The following is a 19,599-nucleotide window of genomic DNA, read 5'->3' on the forward strand; positions in this document are numbered from 1 at the left end:
TTACTCAATAATGCGGGTAATGGAAAACTATTTAACTGTGTCACAGTTATCCAGAAAAATATTCAAAGTATGAGGATTACCCTCGTATTGTGGAATAGTATCAATATATAATTTTAATAATTGATAGATTGCATTAGCCATTGTTTTAATTTCTGGTATATTATTTTTTTCTTCTAATGTTATACTAGAATTAAATAAATCTGCTAACTCTTCTACAATTGAGTCATTCATCAACTAATTTAAATTATGTTACTATAAATGTTTTATTCTCATAAAAGTATATAAACGTAAATAAAAAGCGAAAATTTATTCTGGAAAAGGAAAAATGGAATGTTTTTCGACTTACAGTACTATGAAGAATATGTTCTTTCTTCTCCAAAAGGATCTGGACGATGTGGTCCCTCCTCCCTGGACTGGATTCTTGAAGTTTCTTGCAAACCACAGAATAACACAAGGTTCGAGATTGCAAGCAAACCGTAGATATGGACCGATTTGCAGTCCTACTGACTGCGCCAATCAAATTTGTAGTTTATTAAAACTACTTTTTAAAAATGATTTTTATTTCTACAAACTAAAAGTGAAACCTTGCAACTCGAAAGCTAAAGAATTTGACATTAAAATATGTTATCATGGGGATTGCAATTCGACAGTCTAGCGGTGTCGGGTTACTAGAAGCGTTCCCATAACTTGTATAACACATTTTGTAAATACGTGTGTGTGATTGATGTGATTCATAGTTTTAGAAAACAAAATACCTTATTTAAGTTGACATGAATTATATGTAATAAACAATAAGATATGCAATACGGTTATGTATAGATGCAAGAAAAACATAATAATGTCTCTTCACATGCGTGTTTGTTCACGACGCATTCTTCACTCCTGCTATCTTACGCGTGTCTACAGAGATTCTTCGATAGTATTAAAATCATAGATCGCATACTATTAGGCAACCCAACCATTTGTTGTATAACTTTGTTAATACAACATGTTTTGTTACATAGTCTGGACTCGACTTTACAATATTAAATATATTAAATGAATTAATCTAATTCATTAACTGAACTAATTGATTTCATTGAAATGGTATTTCGAAACCATTTCTATTTATATTAAAATAATTGCTGAAGCAGTAATTAGAAAATATGATTTTTCTACGTTTCAATTCTAAGGATGTCTGGATTTTTCTAGATGTAACTCTCCCAATGTATTTGAATAATTAATAATCATCAATACAATACAATAAGTTTAATATCAAAATCGCAAACTAAATTAACCAAATAAAATGATTTTTTTATCTAAACGTTTCCGTTGCCTGATTTTTTACTGGGGGAATGAGAATATATAAACTAGGTACTGAAATTCTCTACTTTTCTTGTGGAAGTTTATATTGATACTTTCATACTTTTTATAGTCCTTCAAGTAAGAATAAACACTATAGCAACGTTGTCTGTTATTAGTATTGCAAAAAACTTTGTTTTGTGTTTGTTCTGGTTGAGACTGTGTATTACCAGTAAGAAAGAAGTATTTTTTGTTGAGCATATTTAACGATAAACAGCGGAAGCTAAGTTTAAAGCTAGTGAACAATTTCATTGACACTATCAACGCAATTATATTGCGAAATTTCATTGTTCTGGCTGTTTATTGTGTTAACGAAACGGTATATTAAGTGTGGTAATAATGAGAAATATCTAATTAATTTGTTATTTTGTTTTGTGAGAAAAATAATGAAATTAACATCTAAATTATAGGAAACAATTTCATTGTTTCAACTTTCTTAGACCTTTTTATATGTTTTTCGTGAGTAATATAGTATATAGTATAGTTTGAATGCAAAATATAGTTCTCCCACATAACTAGTAGTTACAAGGGTTGTATCTTGTATCCCCCGCGTAACAAAATTCAAAGAACCCACAAAAAATTATCAGTTGGGAAACCTAGAAATACTTCTCTTTCCAGAACAACTAGAGGAGTCATTAGTTGATAGAAGCTTGAGTCTTTAGGCCTACATCATAAATGAGAACATAGCGACAACAACGAAGAGTATTTTCCTATTTTAAATGCAACTCTAATTAAAGAAGGTTTGGACTTTGTGCAGATTTGGTTATTTTACTGAAGAATATGATCATGATCAAAATAGAGTTGTGAAATTCCCACGTGAATTGAATTTGTTAATATTATCTCACAAAAAACTTTATAATGGATTATCACGGTTGAAGATTAGTTCCAATAATTATCTACTATCACACAAGTACCAGCAAATCAAAGAAATTAAGCCAAGCACTTCTTTCCATTCAGAACCAATTGGATATCCAACAATAATTAGATAATTTTATTAAAAGACTCGCCACAATAAAAAAGAAAGAAACTATATATGCAGATGAATTGTATCCAAAGAATCTCAAACATCATACTTAATAATTGATTTAGTTTTCAAAGCTGCTGAATTATCAAACATGGTAAATACAAATGAACAAATCATTAAAAGGATGGACAAAATAATTCTAGTGATAACAATAATATTAATTATTTAAATAAATTTTTTCATATGAGCTTTACTTTTTTAAAACATTCATTGCCGACACCGGCACCAAATTGAAAAAATCACTTTGATACGCCGAAAACTCACTGAAACATTATCATTTATAACAGAGCGTTCGATTTGAAGCAAGTTTCTCCGTTTTTGGCGCATCGCGCCGCCGCCGTCGCTGGCCTCTCGGAAACGCGGACGTAGTGCGCCTATTCAATTTGCTCGTATGAAGCTAATAAGTATCGATTTAAATACTGCTTTATAATAACCTATCGTTATAAAATGCAATTTTCTCAATCACATTATTCCTTCACTTTTATAAGACAACTTTGTTATTTCAATGAAAAAGAATATCACGTTCTTGATTTTGGAAAAAAAATATATGTCTAGCCGTCTGCCTATTGTTCTCTGTCTGCACATGCGCATCCTTTTCGAAACGTGCTGCAAATACGGTATGGGAATGTACGTTTAACTTCGACCCACGCAGACGTGTACGGTTACCACAGTGTTTGTAAAAAAAACGTTACCACTTTGAAAAAATCTCAGATAGAAAACAGTGAAAAGTTGAAGCCGTTTCGCCGAAGAAGCCAAGCCAGTTCCCGCTCGACTTCTCGCTCAAACTCTCCCTTGGTGGATGATAGTCAACATAAAGCAGTACCCAGTAATTCTACTGCCTCAACAACTAACAGGTAAATTACAGATTTTTTTCTTCGCATTTCAAAAAAAATTTTATTGCAAAAAAGATTTATCTCGTGTTCTTTATGAGTACTAATCTTCAATTGCTCCGGTTTATTTGTATAAAATTAATTCCACTAATATTTAATAGAAAGTCGTTTTTATTTTTATCATGTATTTCTTAAAAAATTATGAAAAGTGCGGGTCGTCGTAGGAAGTTCAATAGTATTGTCTAATGGTTAACAACGAATATAAATGAAGCGGGTGCATTTTCCCTATCTGTTGGCATTTTCTTTCTATGCATCGGATAGCTAAGCCAGCGAAAAGTGAAAGTGCGCCGTAGAAAAAAGGGGAGGGCGAGGACGAGGGCTGGCTAGCTCTTATATCTGAAGCTTGGATTTTGAATAGGGGGAGATTTATGGTGCAGATACACTCGGCGGACTCGGTATCTCGGACTACAATAGTTCAAAAGCTGTCATGAAAACCATAATTCTCTATAGTCACTATAGAGAATAGAGTCCGCCGAGTGTACATATTCAAATTTTCTAGAATGGTCTGTTCACCGTGACATGAATGAAATGAGAACATAACGCTGCAGGAGCCCGATCCTTGCCTTGAACCTTTCTGGCGAATTTTCTTACCTGCACTTAAAATTGACCGTTCAATTAATGTATGAAGATGATTGAGTAAATTAACTATTCGTCAAATGATCATTCTTGAAAAATAGCCATTTGTTTTTTTTTTTAATCAGTTAAAATCTATAATCTATTAAACAGTACTTCGCTTGTCAGCGTACAATACTACAGCATTTAATAATTTTATGGTTGGTGAAATAACATGAAAATTGGAATCCTTATCTTTTTATTTGATAGAGTCGTTGATCGCAGTGCTGAAATACAAAAAGACGTTGAAATACCAAAAGAGGCTAATGCTGAAATACTAGCCAATCCTGCGTTATTAGAACGGTTTGTTATATTTGCATATTAATTGTTATTTTATTTTTTTCTGTAAAGTATTATACTCAAACAAGTTGCCATTTAGATGTATAATTTTTATGAAATTAATTTCTTTAATACCATTTTTTATTGAATTTTTAATGGGGCGTCTGAATACTAATTTTACTTTTCAGGGATCAACACGCACTTGAACATGATGTTGAAGTAGACGACGATGAATCAGAAAAAAGGTTAGTTTGTACATTATAGCTTATTTGCATATTTAAAGGTTCATAAAAAATTGAGATATTATTTGCTGTTTTCATTTAAAAAGAATTTCAATTGATTGAAAGAAATCGACAATGCATGTATTTTATTGTCCGCGCGTAGCTTCAAGTGATGTTAAAATTGCTCCTCAAATTTATCCGGTAAACTCCCCGCGAGTATGCTTTTCAAAATTAAAACTTCGTGATTTTTATAAAATCAATTGCATGCAGTCGTGTATTGTACTCTTTGACTGCAACTGTTCGGCTTTGAATAAGCTATGTGTGTCTACTTGTTGGGCCCTTGTTTGAAGTATTTAAATCGTTTTTATAAAATGCAGTTGCATAATTGATTTTCAAACAAGGGCCCAACAAGTAGACTCACGTAGCTTATACGAAGCCGAACACTCAAAGATGGTCTTCCGACCCGTGAACATGCCACGTATAATTGACCATGGGAAAAACATGAATGTTCTAGATTTAAACCACAAACTTTTAAGGATTGGCTTTGTGATTTGTTGATGGTCATGGCAAATGTAAGACGTATCGGAAATTGAAGTCTTTTAAATTCAAACGGCTTATCGGTTGAGATCATCGGTATCCTCGGAATGAGAACTTCCTCACCTTTGAATTTTCCTATCATTACCGTAGCGTAAATTACATTGTTCATCAATTTTCTAACCACCAAACGCGTACCGCTGCACATTTTTGGTTGGTTCATGTTTCGAAGCATGATTATTACGGAGCCAACCTTTAGGCGTAAATTGTGCGGTGGTAAGCCAGGCACCTCCAAAGAGTTTAAAAATTCAATTGGATAGTTGGTGGCTTCATCTTCATTTGTGACGCAGTCAATAGATTTGAATGAATGCATTGTTCCAATGATCTTATTTTGAATTATGTAGTTTAGGTCATCTACATCTTTATTCTTAGCCGCTAAAATTGCTCGCTCACTCAACCATTCATTATTTTTGTAGTTAGAAATAATTTCTGGAAATACATTGTTGATAAATTCGTCTTTTGATGAGACAAAATTACAGAAATTATTTGGAAATGATATTAATCCGCTCGATTCATCGACAGGTACTTGACCATTACCGATAGTCAGCAATTGCTCCGAGAAATCTTCAGCAGATGTATCATTAAGCAATGTAACTCTCATGTTTGTTGTCAGTTGCAGTTTCTTCACATAGCGCCATAGATTTGACGATTTGAGGCAAGCGTTTATTTCGTCGGCAGCAGTGGATCTTGGAATTACTGGCAGTATTTGGCGGAAATCGCTAGACAGTAAAATCATTGCTCCTCCAAAACATCTCTTCACTTTTTACGAATGGGCAATGGCACTATCATTACATTATAATTGTTAATTATTTATTTAATAGAAATAGTTTTATTATTGATTTCTTGCAAATATCAAATTGTCATTCATACGTCATTACATATCTGTCATTATACGTCAATTACATAGCTGTCATTTGCGTTTTGTTATTCCAAGTCTGATTATTTTTTGTTATACCACGTTTTATAGTGACTGACGTTTCATGTCAAGTCACACGGGAATGTTGTCGAACGGGATAAATTTCATGCCAAGTCACACGGAAATGCTGTCGAACGGGATAAAAAGTATCCTGTGTCCTTCTCCTGGCTCTAAACTACCTCCCTCCCAATTTTCAGCTAAATCGATTCAGCCGTTCTTGAGTTATAAATGGAGTAACTAACACGACTTTCTTTTATATATATAGATGAGATCTATAATGAGCCGGAAGGTAATGTTCTTATTGGCAATGGTGAACAAGTTGAAGAATTTACTTGTATATTTTGTGGTACATCGCGTAAACAAAAGGGTGGTAAAACAGTTAAGATTAGTGTTTCTAATACCGCTAAGTTCAAAGAAACAATCACAGTAAATGCCCAAAAAAAAACAAGATGAGATCATGGTTGATTATATTAATGGTCTAAATAATGATGATCCTGTTCACTATCACATATCGTGTAGAACAAAATATTATAAAAGTCATACTCATGCGTGGAAAAAGGCTGAGCACGGTTTATGGCATTTCTCATGAAATTTATAGTCGAGTTTTCGGGGAAATTTTTTTAATAGTTTCAGAAACTGTTATTAAAAATAGAAAATTTATATAAATATTTACTGGCTTGTGGTCGGACAATGCTTGAACAAGAGTATAAAGCTGCTTTTGGATCGTTTGACAATATTTTGACAGCTAACAGATTGCAGAGTAAATTAGTTGCACATTTCGCAGCTGAAATACAAATATTAACAACTGTAAAGGAAAAATTGAAAGTAGTAGCAAGTGCAAATAGGCTAGAACTCCCGTATAAACAAATGGAATAGTTAGTCAAATCTGAACGTATTTTCGAACAAAGTTGTCAGCTTGTACAAGGAATTATATGTGGTAGTGATCCCCGAACTATTAAAAGCGAAAATTCTCAAAGGAAAGTCAAGTCAGTGTGCTATGACTTAATTCACAACGCAAGTAACGGAGGAATAAAGCCGTCGAAACATTTATGTTTGGGAGTGTCATTGAAAAGTATGACGAGCAGTCGACAAGTCGTGGATTTATTGAATAAATTTGGGCATTGTAGTGGTTACCACATAGTAGAGCAGTTAGAAACGGAAGCCACGTACACCTCGACCAACAAATCGGTTCTTTGTCAGGATGATATTGAGCTTGCGCGAGAATGTATCACTGGAGTGGCGCTTGATAATTTCTATAGATTTACGGAAACTAGTAGTAGAAAAGATACTTTGCACGATACAATGGGAATAATATACCAAACTATTTTCAATGACGATAATTACGAATTTAGAGAATTGTTGAGTGACGATATTTATGAATTAATGCGTGAACATTTTCCCGATTTCAACACAGATACCCATAATTTATCTAATTGGCATATTAGCGAGGCTGACGAGGTTGTGCTTGAAAAAGTCACGTCACCTACTTTGAAAAGGCGTCGGTTTGAGGGCACAGATACTCCAATCGCGGATTATTTACGAAAGGCAAAAATTAAAGCGAATTTATTACCACTGAATCATCCGTTGAGAAAAATCAATGATTCATCTTACAAAACTGCACGTATGTTAGATAAATGCTGGATGATATCTAAATTACCAAGAACGCCAATGTGGGTCGGCTTTAATATTTTCGTTGTTATTGATAATAGTATGAAGTAACGAGTTTCTTATTTAACGCCAATTAACGAGTTGCAACTAGTCGAAAAGTCGTCGCAGCAACGCTTGAAATAAGTCAACGAATTGCCAAAGAGTGTAAACAGCCGGAAATCCAAGTTTTGTATGATTTAGCAATAGCCAAATTGGCTTATCAAATTCAAGCTCATGAAAAATTCAAGGCCACTTTGCTTGCAACGCAAATAATTCCCAAGTACCAAAATTTATTTATCCATCTAGGTGCCTTTCATATTCAATCTGCTTATTTCAAGGCTGTTGGAAAATTTATCGATGATTGTGGCTTATTTTATATGATGATGGAATGTAACTTGTTAGCTTCTGGATCAGTGAACGGTTTTTTGACTGGGAAACATTTCAATCGTTGTAGAAAGCTACATCCAATAGCAATTTTAGCGATTAAAATTTTACATTTTGGAAGTTTCATTAATACTTACAAACCAGATATAACAGAAAATCTTATGACATTATTCATCACCTGCAAATCCAAAAAAATAGACGAAAGCTTTTTCGAAAATGTTGATCATGCTGAACTAAATTACTTGATACAGAAGTATGAAAAGTACGCAGAAGACACTCTAAACGAGCAATACGGCATAACTCCACAATATTATTTGATGTACGTTGAATTTATACAAATTTATGCTTAACTCTGATTTATTTTTCGTTTTCAATCTTGTTAAGTATTGTGGATGGATCCTTTGCTATCTTGACCAGTTGCTAAATGTTTCTCAAATGGATCCTTACATCAATTCTCAGCAGCAAAAAGGCTTTTTTGGTATTAAAAGAACGAATAAGTCATTTTCGCCAATGCCTATTGATTTAACTTTGGAACAAACGTACAATGCTGATGTAGGTAGACGATTGACCGGAATATATTGCTTCACAAATTCAATAAGCACTCGACAGAAATGGTCGAAATTGAATTGCTTCCGCTCTACATGCACTACGCACATACATACGGAAGCCGGATTAAAAAAAATCAAGATACAACGGTAGATTTGGAACCAAACAACATAATTAAAAGCAACGTTAGGGTGCAGAGTTTAGTTGAAACAATAAAAAAGAACTTAAATCCGTTTGATCCCACCATCGATAAGTCTTTATTGTATAATATTAGTACAGGTAAACTAGCCTCGCCCGAGATTGCAAATTTTCTTTTAAACGTAAATAGTTTTGGCAATCAATTAAAAAATAATTTCATCAAGGAATGTTCTGAGTTGCCGGATCGATTTGAAAAGTCAATCAAATTGAATATAATTTTGAATTTTGCGTCGGGAAATAAAAAACAAACCATTAAGGTGAATAATAAAGAAAAATCTATACAAATGCAAAGAGATTTATTTGGTAGGATATTGGTGATTTCTTTCAAACATGAGGCTGACGTACTTAAAATTTTTTCGTATCCGTTAACTCCACTGCCTAATTGCTTTTGTCACTTGGACGGAACATTTTACTGGACACCAAAAAGTAAGCTCTTAAAGCACATCGTTGGACCAGTGGATTCGAGTACTACAACTGATTTGACATGGCTGTTTTCTTGCCTTCTTGCCTTTCAAGCCTTCAAGGCCTGACCTTGCCAAAAAGAACTCTACCAACACTTTTTAAGAGCTCATTATGTTGCTACCGTGTGGGGAAATGCTGATCAGAAAATTCCAACGGAACTGAAACCTGCTGAATGTGGTTGGTAAAAAGACGCTTCCAGCTACGAGTTGGTTTCAAGGTGAACAATGGCCTGCCCAAATTAAAGACGTTATTGTAAACGAAATCGCAGAGAATTGTGGTACGCAATATTTTTCTTAATTTAATTTATCAGCTGTCAAGTTTGTTCGCTTCTTAATGCACCTTTCTTTTCTAGACCAAATCACGGAAAGTGAAAATGATAACACAGTACCACAACATAACGATTTGATTGATGAAGATATAAATAATGTATTCGATGCAGAAAGTGATACGGATGATAGCGAAGATGATGTGGAGAGCGAGATCGATGAAGATGATAATGAGTGAACTCATATAATATATTTTCTCGATTGAATAAATTAAATGTAGTTGAAGTTGAAAGAGACAAAGCGAGAAAAACTACTCATTCACTTTTTCTGTGTAATTTGACCATTATTACAATAAAGCATTTAATGATTTGCGTTTAAACGTTGATACTTTATTAATAAATCTTATTTAAGTACATATACGTTTCTGTTGTTGTTGTCCGAACAGACAGAACAGCCATTTGGTAACGTCACAACTATTTTCTGGGGGTTTACGAACTCAAACGTCGTGTACTTTATCGGTACAGTTTTATGTAGCCAGCTCTGGGACTAAGAGGTGTTTGCCTACCTGCATAATATAACGTCAGATAATTTAGTACAGACATTTTGCAGTAGCACGGCGCGTAAAAAAATGTTTCGTTTGTCACATTTCGAGTTTGGTTTAAAAAAGTGGTAATAGAGTTACATGGAGAAAATTCCAGAAGATTCTTTAAATAAAACGCAATAGGATCTAATGTCATAAACACTTTGTCAGCATTTATTTTATTATAAATATGAATGTTGTAAATAAATTTTTAATGAATTATAGTTAATTCGCTTGTAAAATTAATTTTGTTCATTCAACTCTATAAAATTATTGTAATTTTGAATCTAATAAAATTTTTAAAAACATATTTTCTGCCATCGAAAATATAATTGGCGCAATCATTCGGATTAGTGCGGTCGCCAATTTCACGCATACTGCGAAAAAGTTCCGACTAAGTACTCCAGTACAGAAGCACTGAATCTACGTGTTCAACGAGGAACTTCAGGACTTCAAATCCTTATCAAACTAAGTAAGGAAGAGATAATTTATTGATTATGATTTGATTGATTTTTTATTAACGGTTTAGATAATTCACTAAGTATATTCTATAAATTTAACTTGAAAGACAATTCAGATTGCGAAAAAAGGGCAACAGCAAATCCAAAAAGCCTAAACTTAGGGAATTATTTATATTAAAATTAGAGAATTACACAGAAACATAACTGGAATAAATAATGATACGACAATAACAGAAAAGGATATAAATGATGTAATAAAAATAGATAATGAAATATTAGAAAATGAAAATTATATTATAAAACCTGAATTAAGTACAAATATATTGCGTATACAAAATCAAAATAATAACGAAACAAGTATAAACAATGAAAATGGGAGGAGAATTTGATAGGAATAATAATTAAACACGTCTAAAATATTTCAATAGGAATTTGAATGCAATATTAAATGAAAAAATTTTAAAAGACCTATTTTGGAGAAATAAATATTATTATTCATTAAAATGGTACGCAATTCAAGAAATTATAAAATGGATTTTTATACCAAGACTTTCTTTTTTTATTATTATTATGTTCTAGGAATAGATAGATTTAGAATTAATGAAAATTAAAATAAGTTTATTTTAATTTCTTAGATATTAGAATAATGAAAAGTTATTATTAATTAGAATACATATATATATATATATATATATATATATATATATATATATATATATATATATATATATATATATATATATAATACTTAATACTAAAACTTGATAATACAATACAATAACTTTGTTTATTTAAGTAATGGAAAAAGAAAATAATATAAAAATTTAAATTATAATCAGTGTAACACAAATGAAACATAAAACAAACAAATTTCTATAACCTTAAATGAACCTCTTAAAGTTTATCCTTTTGAAACTTGTCAATTTGAAATTCATAATTTTAATTACTTAACGGAAAACGAAAATATAAGTGGCGCAGAAATCGAAAATGAAAAAGAAAAATGTAATCAGCAAAAATATAATTGAAACAGAATAGATATAAGTAAATTAATTCGAACCAATCATATGAATGATGAAGAAAAGAACAAAACGTGAAAAATGCTTTGATAATACACATATATTTGGAATTTTATCTAAGAGAGATTTAGAAAATAATATAGTTCAGTTTGTTAAAGAGTACATTAACCTCAAGCAAACTTATGCATTATACTTAAGAGAACCCTTAAAACCGGAACGATTTTTATCTACAGTACAAAAATATTTTAAAAATGCAGCATTTGAATTTGTTCACTGCATAAATGTAGTTACGATTAACGATATTTTTAATAAAGAAGAACGAAAAGAAAAATTAGAATACTATCATGTACATAAAAAAGGACATAGAGGAATTAACGAATTAAAGAACTCATTAACTGAAAAATATTATTGGCGTAAAATGTTACAAGATATAGAAAATTTTATTAATAATTGTGAAGTATGTCAAAAGAACAATTATGATAGAAATCTACCAGTAATTAAATTTAACCTCAACAGCTAGTAAACCATTCGAACGTATACACAGATAATTTTAAAATAGCTAATCAGTCATATTTAACTATAATTGACGCATTCTTTCGTTACGGTCAGGCATATTCAATGTCAGGTGTGAATGAAACCTCAGTTGTTGATAATATATTAAATTATGTTACTCATTACGGTTTACCTTACAAAATTACAGCTGATTGTGGTTCAGAGTTTAAGAATAATGACTTTCAAGATTTTTGCAAATTGCTCAAAATTGAACTACATTATACGACATCTAGAAATAGTAAATCTAATTCATATGTGGAACGATTCCATTCTAATCTAATTGAACATTTTAGATGTTTAAGAGAAACTAATAAATATTTGACGCCCGATCAATTAATTAAACATTCAACATTAGCTTATAATAATTCGATTCACTCTGTAACACAATTTACACCATTTGAAATTATTAAAGGTCATATAAATAATCCCGATCCGTTTGATTTAGACGATCTTTTAATAATCTAATTATATACAAAATCATAAAGAAACTTCAAAATTATTATATGAAAAAATTAAAGATAGAAATGCTGATATTAAAGAAAAAATAATTAATAAGAGAAATGAGAATGGAAATGATCCCCCTTCTTATGCAAATCAAGATACAGCTTATATAAAGACAAAGTTTCGAGATAAAAAATTACTTAAATTTAAAAAGGCAGAAATCGTAAAAGACTCTGGTATATTATTAGAAACAAATGAAGGAACTTATCACAAAAATATAATCAGAAAACCTAAAACTAGCACTAAAAATTTGTTACAGAAAAATGAAACTAACAACGATAATAATATTACTACTAATTTATAAGGAGATTAAAACAGAAGATAAAGAAATTACGAAAATAAACAATTCATTATTAGCCATTAATTTAGGAACCAGTAACCTTATTTATACTAAGCATACTTTTATATATTATATAGACTTAGAACATTTTCATAAACAGATTAACAATTTAAAACAATATTATTATAGTTTAAGAAATAATTTATCTCAAGCGAACACTACAAATCCTATTTCATACCATAATTTAACTGAAAAATCACTAAGCAGAACAGAAATTTTGATTAATACTTTAGATAAAAAATCAGAAAATATTTATCCACATTAAGATTAAGAAGAGGTTTAATAAATGCAGTAGGCAAAATAGATAATTGGCTTTTTGGAACTTTATATTCAGATGTTAAAGAAAGATATTACAATGCAATAAATGTTTTACAACAGAATCAAAAACAAATAAGTCATGAAGTAAATTTGCAAATATTGCTACACAAAAAATTAATTGATCATTATAATAAATCGATTACGACTCTATGGAATAATCAAAATAAACTTTATGATAATTTAGAGAAATTTCACATTTCGATAGAAAATAAAATAATAACTTTGAATAATTTCACAGTACAATTTCACAGATTAATCTGGACTTGCAAAGTTTAATTATATTAATTGATAATATTGAAAACACTATAACATTTTCCAAATTAAATACAATTCACAGTTCAGTTATATCGTGTCAAGAAATTCTAGAAATGAGAAATGATTAAATATTTGACCACTATTTATAACGAAGAACAAATTCCAAAATTGAATAATATTTTAACGTATTATCTCTTTCTGGGCTCACAAGTAACATTTTCCAAATCCAAAATAATTTTTGCTACCCATGTTCCCATCAAGAAGAAGTTATTTTCATCAAAGAAGAATGTCCAGTGTTAGAAAAAAACATTATTGCAAAGAAACATTTAAGTTAAAAGAAAATTGTACTATTGAATTGTTAAACGGACGCTCTCTGAAAATTGTGTTGTTAGTGAAATAGATCTACAAGAAACTATATTAGAACAAGTGACAAATAACGAACTTTTAGTAATTCCAAATTCAGAAACTGAAGTGATTTCTAAATGTGTTTCGGACCATTATTTGAAAATAAGTTATCCATCGATTATAAAAATTCCAAAGAACTGTAGTATTCAAATATAAAGTGAAATTTTCTCGACCAACATACAAATTAAAAAAGGAAAATCAATAATATTACCGAAATTAAACTTCAAATTTTTAAATAATCAAACTTATAAAACTCCAAATTTAACCAACATAGACTTATATGAAATAAATAAATTTGCTAGAAATATTAAGCCAATCCATGAAATTTATAATTCACAAAACCATGTATCAATAGGACTATCTACGATAATAATAATAATTTGTGTAATTCTAATAATATTATGGTTAATTCAAAAATATAAAATAAAATTTGTAAGAAAACAGAAGTTTGAAGAGAAGAGGAAAGGAGAGATTGAATTAGAAGAAAGGAGAAAACAAGATATGAAAAATACCTCTATCATTTTCCATTCTTAGTGATGGAGGAATTGCATGGAGATAATTCTAGATTATTTTAATAGAACGCAATAGCATTAAATATTGTAAACACCCTGTCAGCATTTATTTTATTATAAATACGAACATTGTGAACAACCTTTTAATGTATTATAGTTAGTTCGCTTAAGATATTAATTGTTTTTGTGTTAAATAAATTTTTAAAAATAATTTTCGACCACCGAAAATTATATTTATCGCTTCCTTTTTTCAATGATTTATTTGTTTCATAGTTAAGTTTTTATGTAATAAATATTTATTAGTTTCAAAATATAGTTTTTTTGAATTTTTAAAATTATTTTTAAGATGTATTTACGAAAAAAATATGACATTTTACACCATAAGGGCGTTGTCCGGCATACAGGACGCGCTGTATTTTTTGTTTTACAGATATATTATGAACGATCAAAAAGGACAAGGAAATAGAAACTTAACAGAGGCCTAGACGTTAGCTATATTAGGAGAATAAGATCAGTTCGATCAAATTCTGCAACACTAGCTGCTCATCGGCCTGCAACACCCCCTATTGGTGTATAGACCAATAATTGGAGTTACGCACAAATCCCTAATCAAAATATACCTCTCACGAAGACGACAGGTATACTTGTAAATATTAATTCCTCAGAGACAATCGATTATTTTGACCTGATAGTAACTCAAGATTTTTTTTATATGCTATGTACACGTGCGAACAAACATGCAATTGATTCAATTGCAGTGGGATTAGGAGAGTCTTTTATGTGTTTACTTTTTCACATGGAATCATCAAACTTAATAGAATGAGTGACTATTGGGAAACTATTGGGAAAGGAACCATCTGTTCAACATGTTCTGGTCTTTTATAAGTCGTAATCGGTTCTTGATAATGAACCTTGAGAAGAAGAATTGAGAAGCTTGCAGATCCGACCGCACTGAACCAAGAAATCGGTTAAGCAAAATTATGCTCTTGATAAATTTTTATATTAAGAAGATGAATGATATTTATTAATTATCAATTGATGAATCCTTGGTTTTGTGGAGGGGGCGCCCTAAATTTTGTCAATATATAAAAGGCAAAAGACATAAATTCGGTACCAAGCCTTATGTTCTGTGTGAACCTAACGGAACTGCTCTTAAGTTATTGGTATATGGTGATTCTTCATATCTTGAGTTATTCGGGGAGAGGCATACCGAAAAGATTGTTTTATATTATGTATTATGAATAGAATATTATGCATTATGATTAGATACTTGTTTGTTACTAGTTTATACGTATTACAATGTAGGGTAGAATCGTGTTCTTATAATATATTGTGTATGTATAATTTTATTTCGTTTTGTCATCATAAAGAATTCGTATTTTTCTAAAGAATGAGTCATCAATATAGGTATTTGTGTTTTTTCAAGAACTTGACTAATCGCTTATCACTGACGAATTAGAAAACGAAGAATCGATGTATGATTTTAGTTTTTTGTCATTATTATATGTTCCCAGCAAACATTTGGTGCGGATGTTAGGGCGGATGTAATTTGGGCGCTAAAGGATTAATGTACTTTTTACAACATGTAAACTAGGCGCCAAGACCGAAGGGTCATTTTAATCCTATGTGTATTTTGGGCGCTAACCGACTGAAGTACATGATTTATGAAATACAGTTATTTATTAAATCACCGACATTTATAATAAGATATATTTTTGTATTTTTAGATTTTCCTATAAGAGAAATGGCCTATTATCACTTAAGGTCTGAAAAAATTTACTGTTGGAGGGGGCTACTTTGCACTTTTTTTAAATGAAAAATCTGCCCTTAATAAAGTTTCCTCACAACATTTTTGCAACACTCTACAGAATAAAGTAAATTTTATATTTCTTTATATTTTTATTTAGTACTTAAGTACATATTACATATAAAATAAGAGATTTACATAACCTAACCTAACCTAACCCAACCTAACCTACTTAAAAATCTATCAACTTTCCATCTATTGGGTTATTTTATGACTCGACCTACCTGCACCTCTTAGCGCCGAAAATACATGTCGGATTATCCACCCTTCTTGGTCAGACAGGTAAAGAAGGATGGTTAGCGCCCAAATTACACCCGCCGGGATGTTAATTAGTTGAATTTAGTGGCAATAAAACTGTGGTTTCCAAATAAATGCGTTTCCTTTCAACTTCGTGTAATAATTAGTACTAAAGGCAGAGAAAATGGATAAAAGTCATTCGCTTTCATAACAGCGTAAAACTGAGGAGTTGCTACGTAGGAAAACGTATGTTACAGGAACTTTGCGGTCAAACAGAAAAGGAAATCCTGGAAACTGAAAAAATTGAAAAAAAGGGAATTAGTGGTTCAGTTTAACTCACAAGGAATATGTGTGGTTAAATGGAAAGACTGTTGTGAAATTTTGGCAATTTCAAGCGAATACACAAGCTGTAACAACTCAACCTGGTCAGTTTATGTAAGGAGTCGATAATTGTAATGAGATGCTATCCAATTAATCCTGCGAACATAAAACCCTCATTTGGTACAAAAAATGAGGCATTCAGATATTCCTTATTATGCTGCTAACTTCGCATTACCTATACAGAAAAGGGAATCCTGACAATAAAAAAACTTACCTAAGTACTCATATTGTATTTTCAGTTTAGTTCAATATTTTATTCTTTTAAAGTTTCCTCTATTACTGTTACTTTTTACGTTTTAAAAATGACAGCAGTAAGTTTATTTATTGTGTGTATTTTTTAGAAAACAGACTACCCAACTAGTTTGCTGTGTGCCAGCGACCGCCCCTGTGGCGATCTTGTTTGGAAAACAAAAACTGAACGCCACAGAGGCGGTCCCCGGCACACACTACGGAATAAGCTTCCTGTGTTCTAAAAATTAAAAAATTTAACAATGAATGTCAATATATTAGAGCGCTCAGATATTATGAAAACTAAAAACTAATTTAACTTTTAAAAAAAAAATGTCACAGTCAGTCGCCACTAATGGGTTCTGGCAGTGAATGTGGTAATTATACATTGCAGTTTATTTTTTTGTATCCCATTCATATTTTTATATTCAATGCACTAAAATGTGAAAGCACGAAAAATAAATTTTCAAGTAAACTCTAGAATTTTTTATTATTGTTTTGCTTTTATGTTTTTAGCTATATATCTATAAATAGAATTAGATGTTTATATACTAGTTGAAAAGCATTTTACTATAAAACAATAATCGTTTGTATAGATACGTAACTGAAATGTAATAACCACACTTTATTTAAATTTAAATAAAATATAATAAAATTTCTACAATTGATATGATATGAACATTTAAGTATTCAAATGTAGAAGAAAGTTAGTTATATAGGAACTATTGTAATGTTTGAAAACATAAAGTGAATGAACATAGTGAAACATACCATTATAAAAAGTATGGATATTTCAAAATTTATAACCATTCTTTGAAACAATTTTGACTGTATCTTGTAACTTGTACATTAGTATCCACCACAATGAATTCCATTTCAATAATGGACTTTTCATATATATATATATATATATATATATATATATATATATATATATATATATATATATATATATATATATATATATATATATATATCATAATGTTCATACGTGTCCAACTATCCTCTACATTATTGTATCTACATAATGTCACGATATACTTTTTCAAGTTTGTTTTTTCATCGTCTGCATCTATTTTTTAAATCATTCGTCACTTATGCGAAAAAATATTCTGGTATAATTTTTTGTTATCCTTAATATTCTATTATCAACCATAATGTTCGAAAATATTTTCAAATACTCCAAGAATTAGTTAGTACCTATTAAAAAATGCATAATATCAATAAATTACCATTCTCTCGATTTTCCTGTACTTCCAGTGGGGCACACCCATTTTGGGTAGGTAAACTTGTTATCTTTAAAACACTTATAAATAATATCGTATATTGGAGGTAGTGTTCCATTCTGAGTTACGTAGCACAATCTACTAGTGGTACAGTTATGTTATAAATGCTTAGCGTTTAAAGGTCAACAAAGTTATCATTATATACAAACTAAGGAATTTTTCATATTCTTGAATGTAGGAATACCAGGGGATATAAGAAAATACTTATGCTGTATTTATTCTAACTTCTTTTTCATACCCTCATGTGCTGAGAACAATTACAAACGTGACGTGACGTGACGTGAAATATGGATTTTGACTGTTGTAAAAGAAGCTCAGAAAATATTGGAATCTCTCAAAACTTATACGTTGAAGATTGTTTACAATTGGTATGGACGATTTAAAAGTGGAAATAATTCATTTAGAGACATGGATCTTGAAAACAGATGAAAATGTGTGGAAAGTGGAGAAACTTGTTCATTCATATTGAGGCGGGACATAAAACTTAATGTAATTAAAACTATAATATGACGGGTACTTGACTGCACTCCATCTAATGGCTCCTGTCATGATTCACTATAATGGAAACTATAAAAAAAGGCGAGTGGTTCCGTCTATTATTGGTTATTGCAAGATCATATATAAGATAGGAGTTCACAGTATTAGGTAGTTAGAAATTGAAGAGATGTGACAAAAAATACAAGCATACAATACAATAATAGCCCACAAAGGCAACTATACTGAATAATGAAATTCTATGAGAAATATTTCTTTCTTCGATAGCCTACGAATGTTTCTTTATTAGATTCAATTGAAATTGACAATTCAGGTTCCAATAGCTCCGAATAAAATTCTGTAATATTCATTGTAAGCCATTCTTGAATAACGTCTATTTTTTCCGCCGTTATTGGACATTTGATAATTCGTTTAATATAAGAGGTATTGTCCAAGACCATGCGAGTCGATTCATCAAAACTTTGAAATCTTGTTTTGATACAAAGATCAACAAACCATCACAGACAAAACCATCTTCTGATTTTTTTATGTATGATAATTAAACGTTCATCCCACTATCGGAACTAGAACATAATGATACGAACGCAAAATTTTGTAAATCATAAAATATGATTGAATACAATGTGCTGCTAATTTTCTTTCATGCTCTTTCCAACTAAATCTACATGATTATGAGGAGGTAAAGGAAGTTGTGTTTGCTGGGCACAGATCATTCTTCCACCTTCGTGATGACGAATAACAGCCGATCAGTACCGAACCTCTCATAAAAGGAATTTTTGATGTGAACAATATTTTGATTATCAGCAGGGACTGTACACTGGAATAGAAGTTCAGGACGATTTTCA

General features: G+C 30.8%; 1 protein-coding gene and 1 long non-coding RNA gene across 2 annotated transcripts in view; one reads left to right on the forward strand and one right to left on the reverse strand.

Moving 5' to 3' along the window:
• Positions 1-18,367, reverse strand: part of LOC130445622 (UMP-CMP kinase 2, mitochondrial-like) — a 44,142-nt gene extending 25,775 nt beyond the window's left edge. The window contains exon 1 of the mRNA XM_056781357.1: positions 18,206-18,367. Coding sequence (XP_056637335.1) covers positions 18,206-18,317 — 112 coding nt within the window. The 5' untranslated portion in view covers positions 18,318-18,367. The remainder of the gene's footprint in view (positions 1-18,205) is intronic.
• On the forward strand, positions 724-9,795 carry LOC130445623 (uncharacterized). Its single transcript, XR_008910071.1, has 3 exons — positions 724-3,219; positions 4,335-4,391; positions 9,467-9,795. It is a non-coding gene; the product is annotated as an uncharacterized LOC130445623 (long non-coding RNA).
• Positions 18,368-19,599: the final 1,232 nt, after the last annotated feature.

This window comes from Diorhabda sublineata, chromosome 6 (assembly GCF_026230105.1).
Source record: "Diorhabda sublineata isolate icDioSubl1.1 chromosome 6, icDioSubl1.1, whole genome shotgun sequence".
In the NCBI taxonomy this organism is placed as follows: Eukaryota; Metazoa; Arthropoda; class Insecta; order Coleoptera; family Chrysomelidae; genus Diorhabda; species Diorhabda sublineata.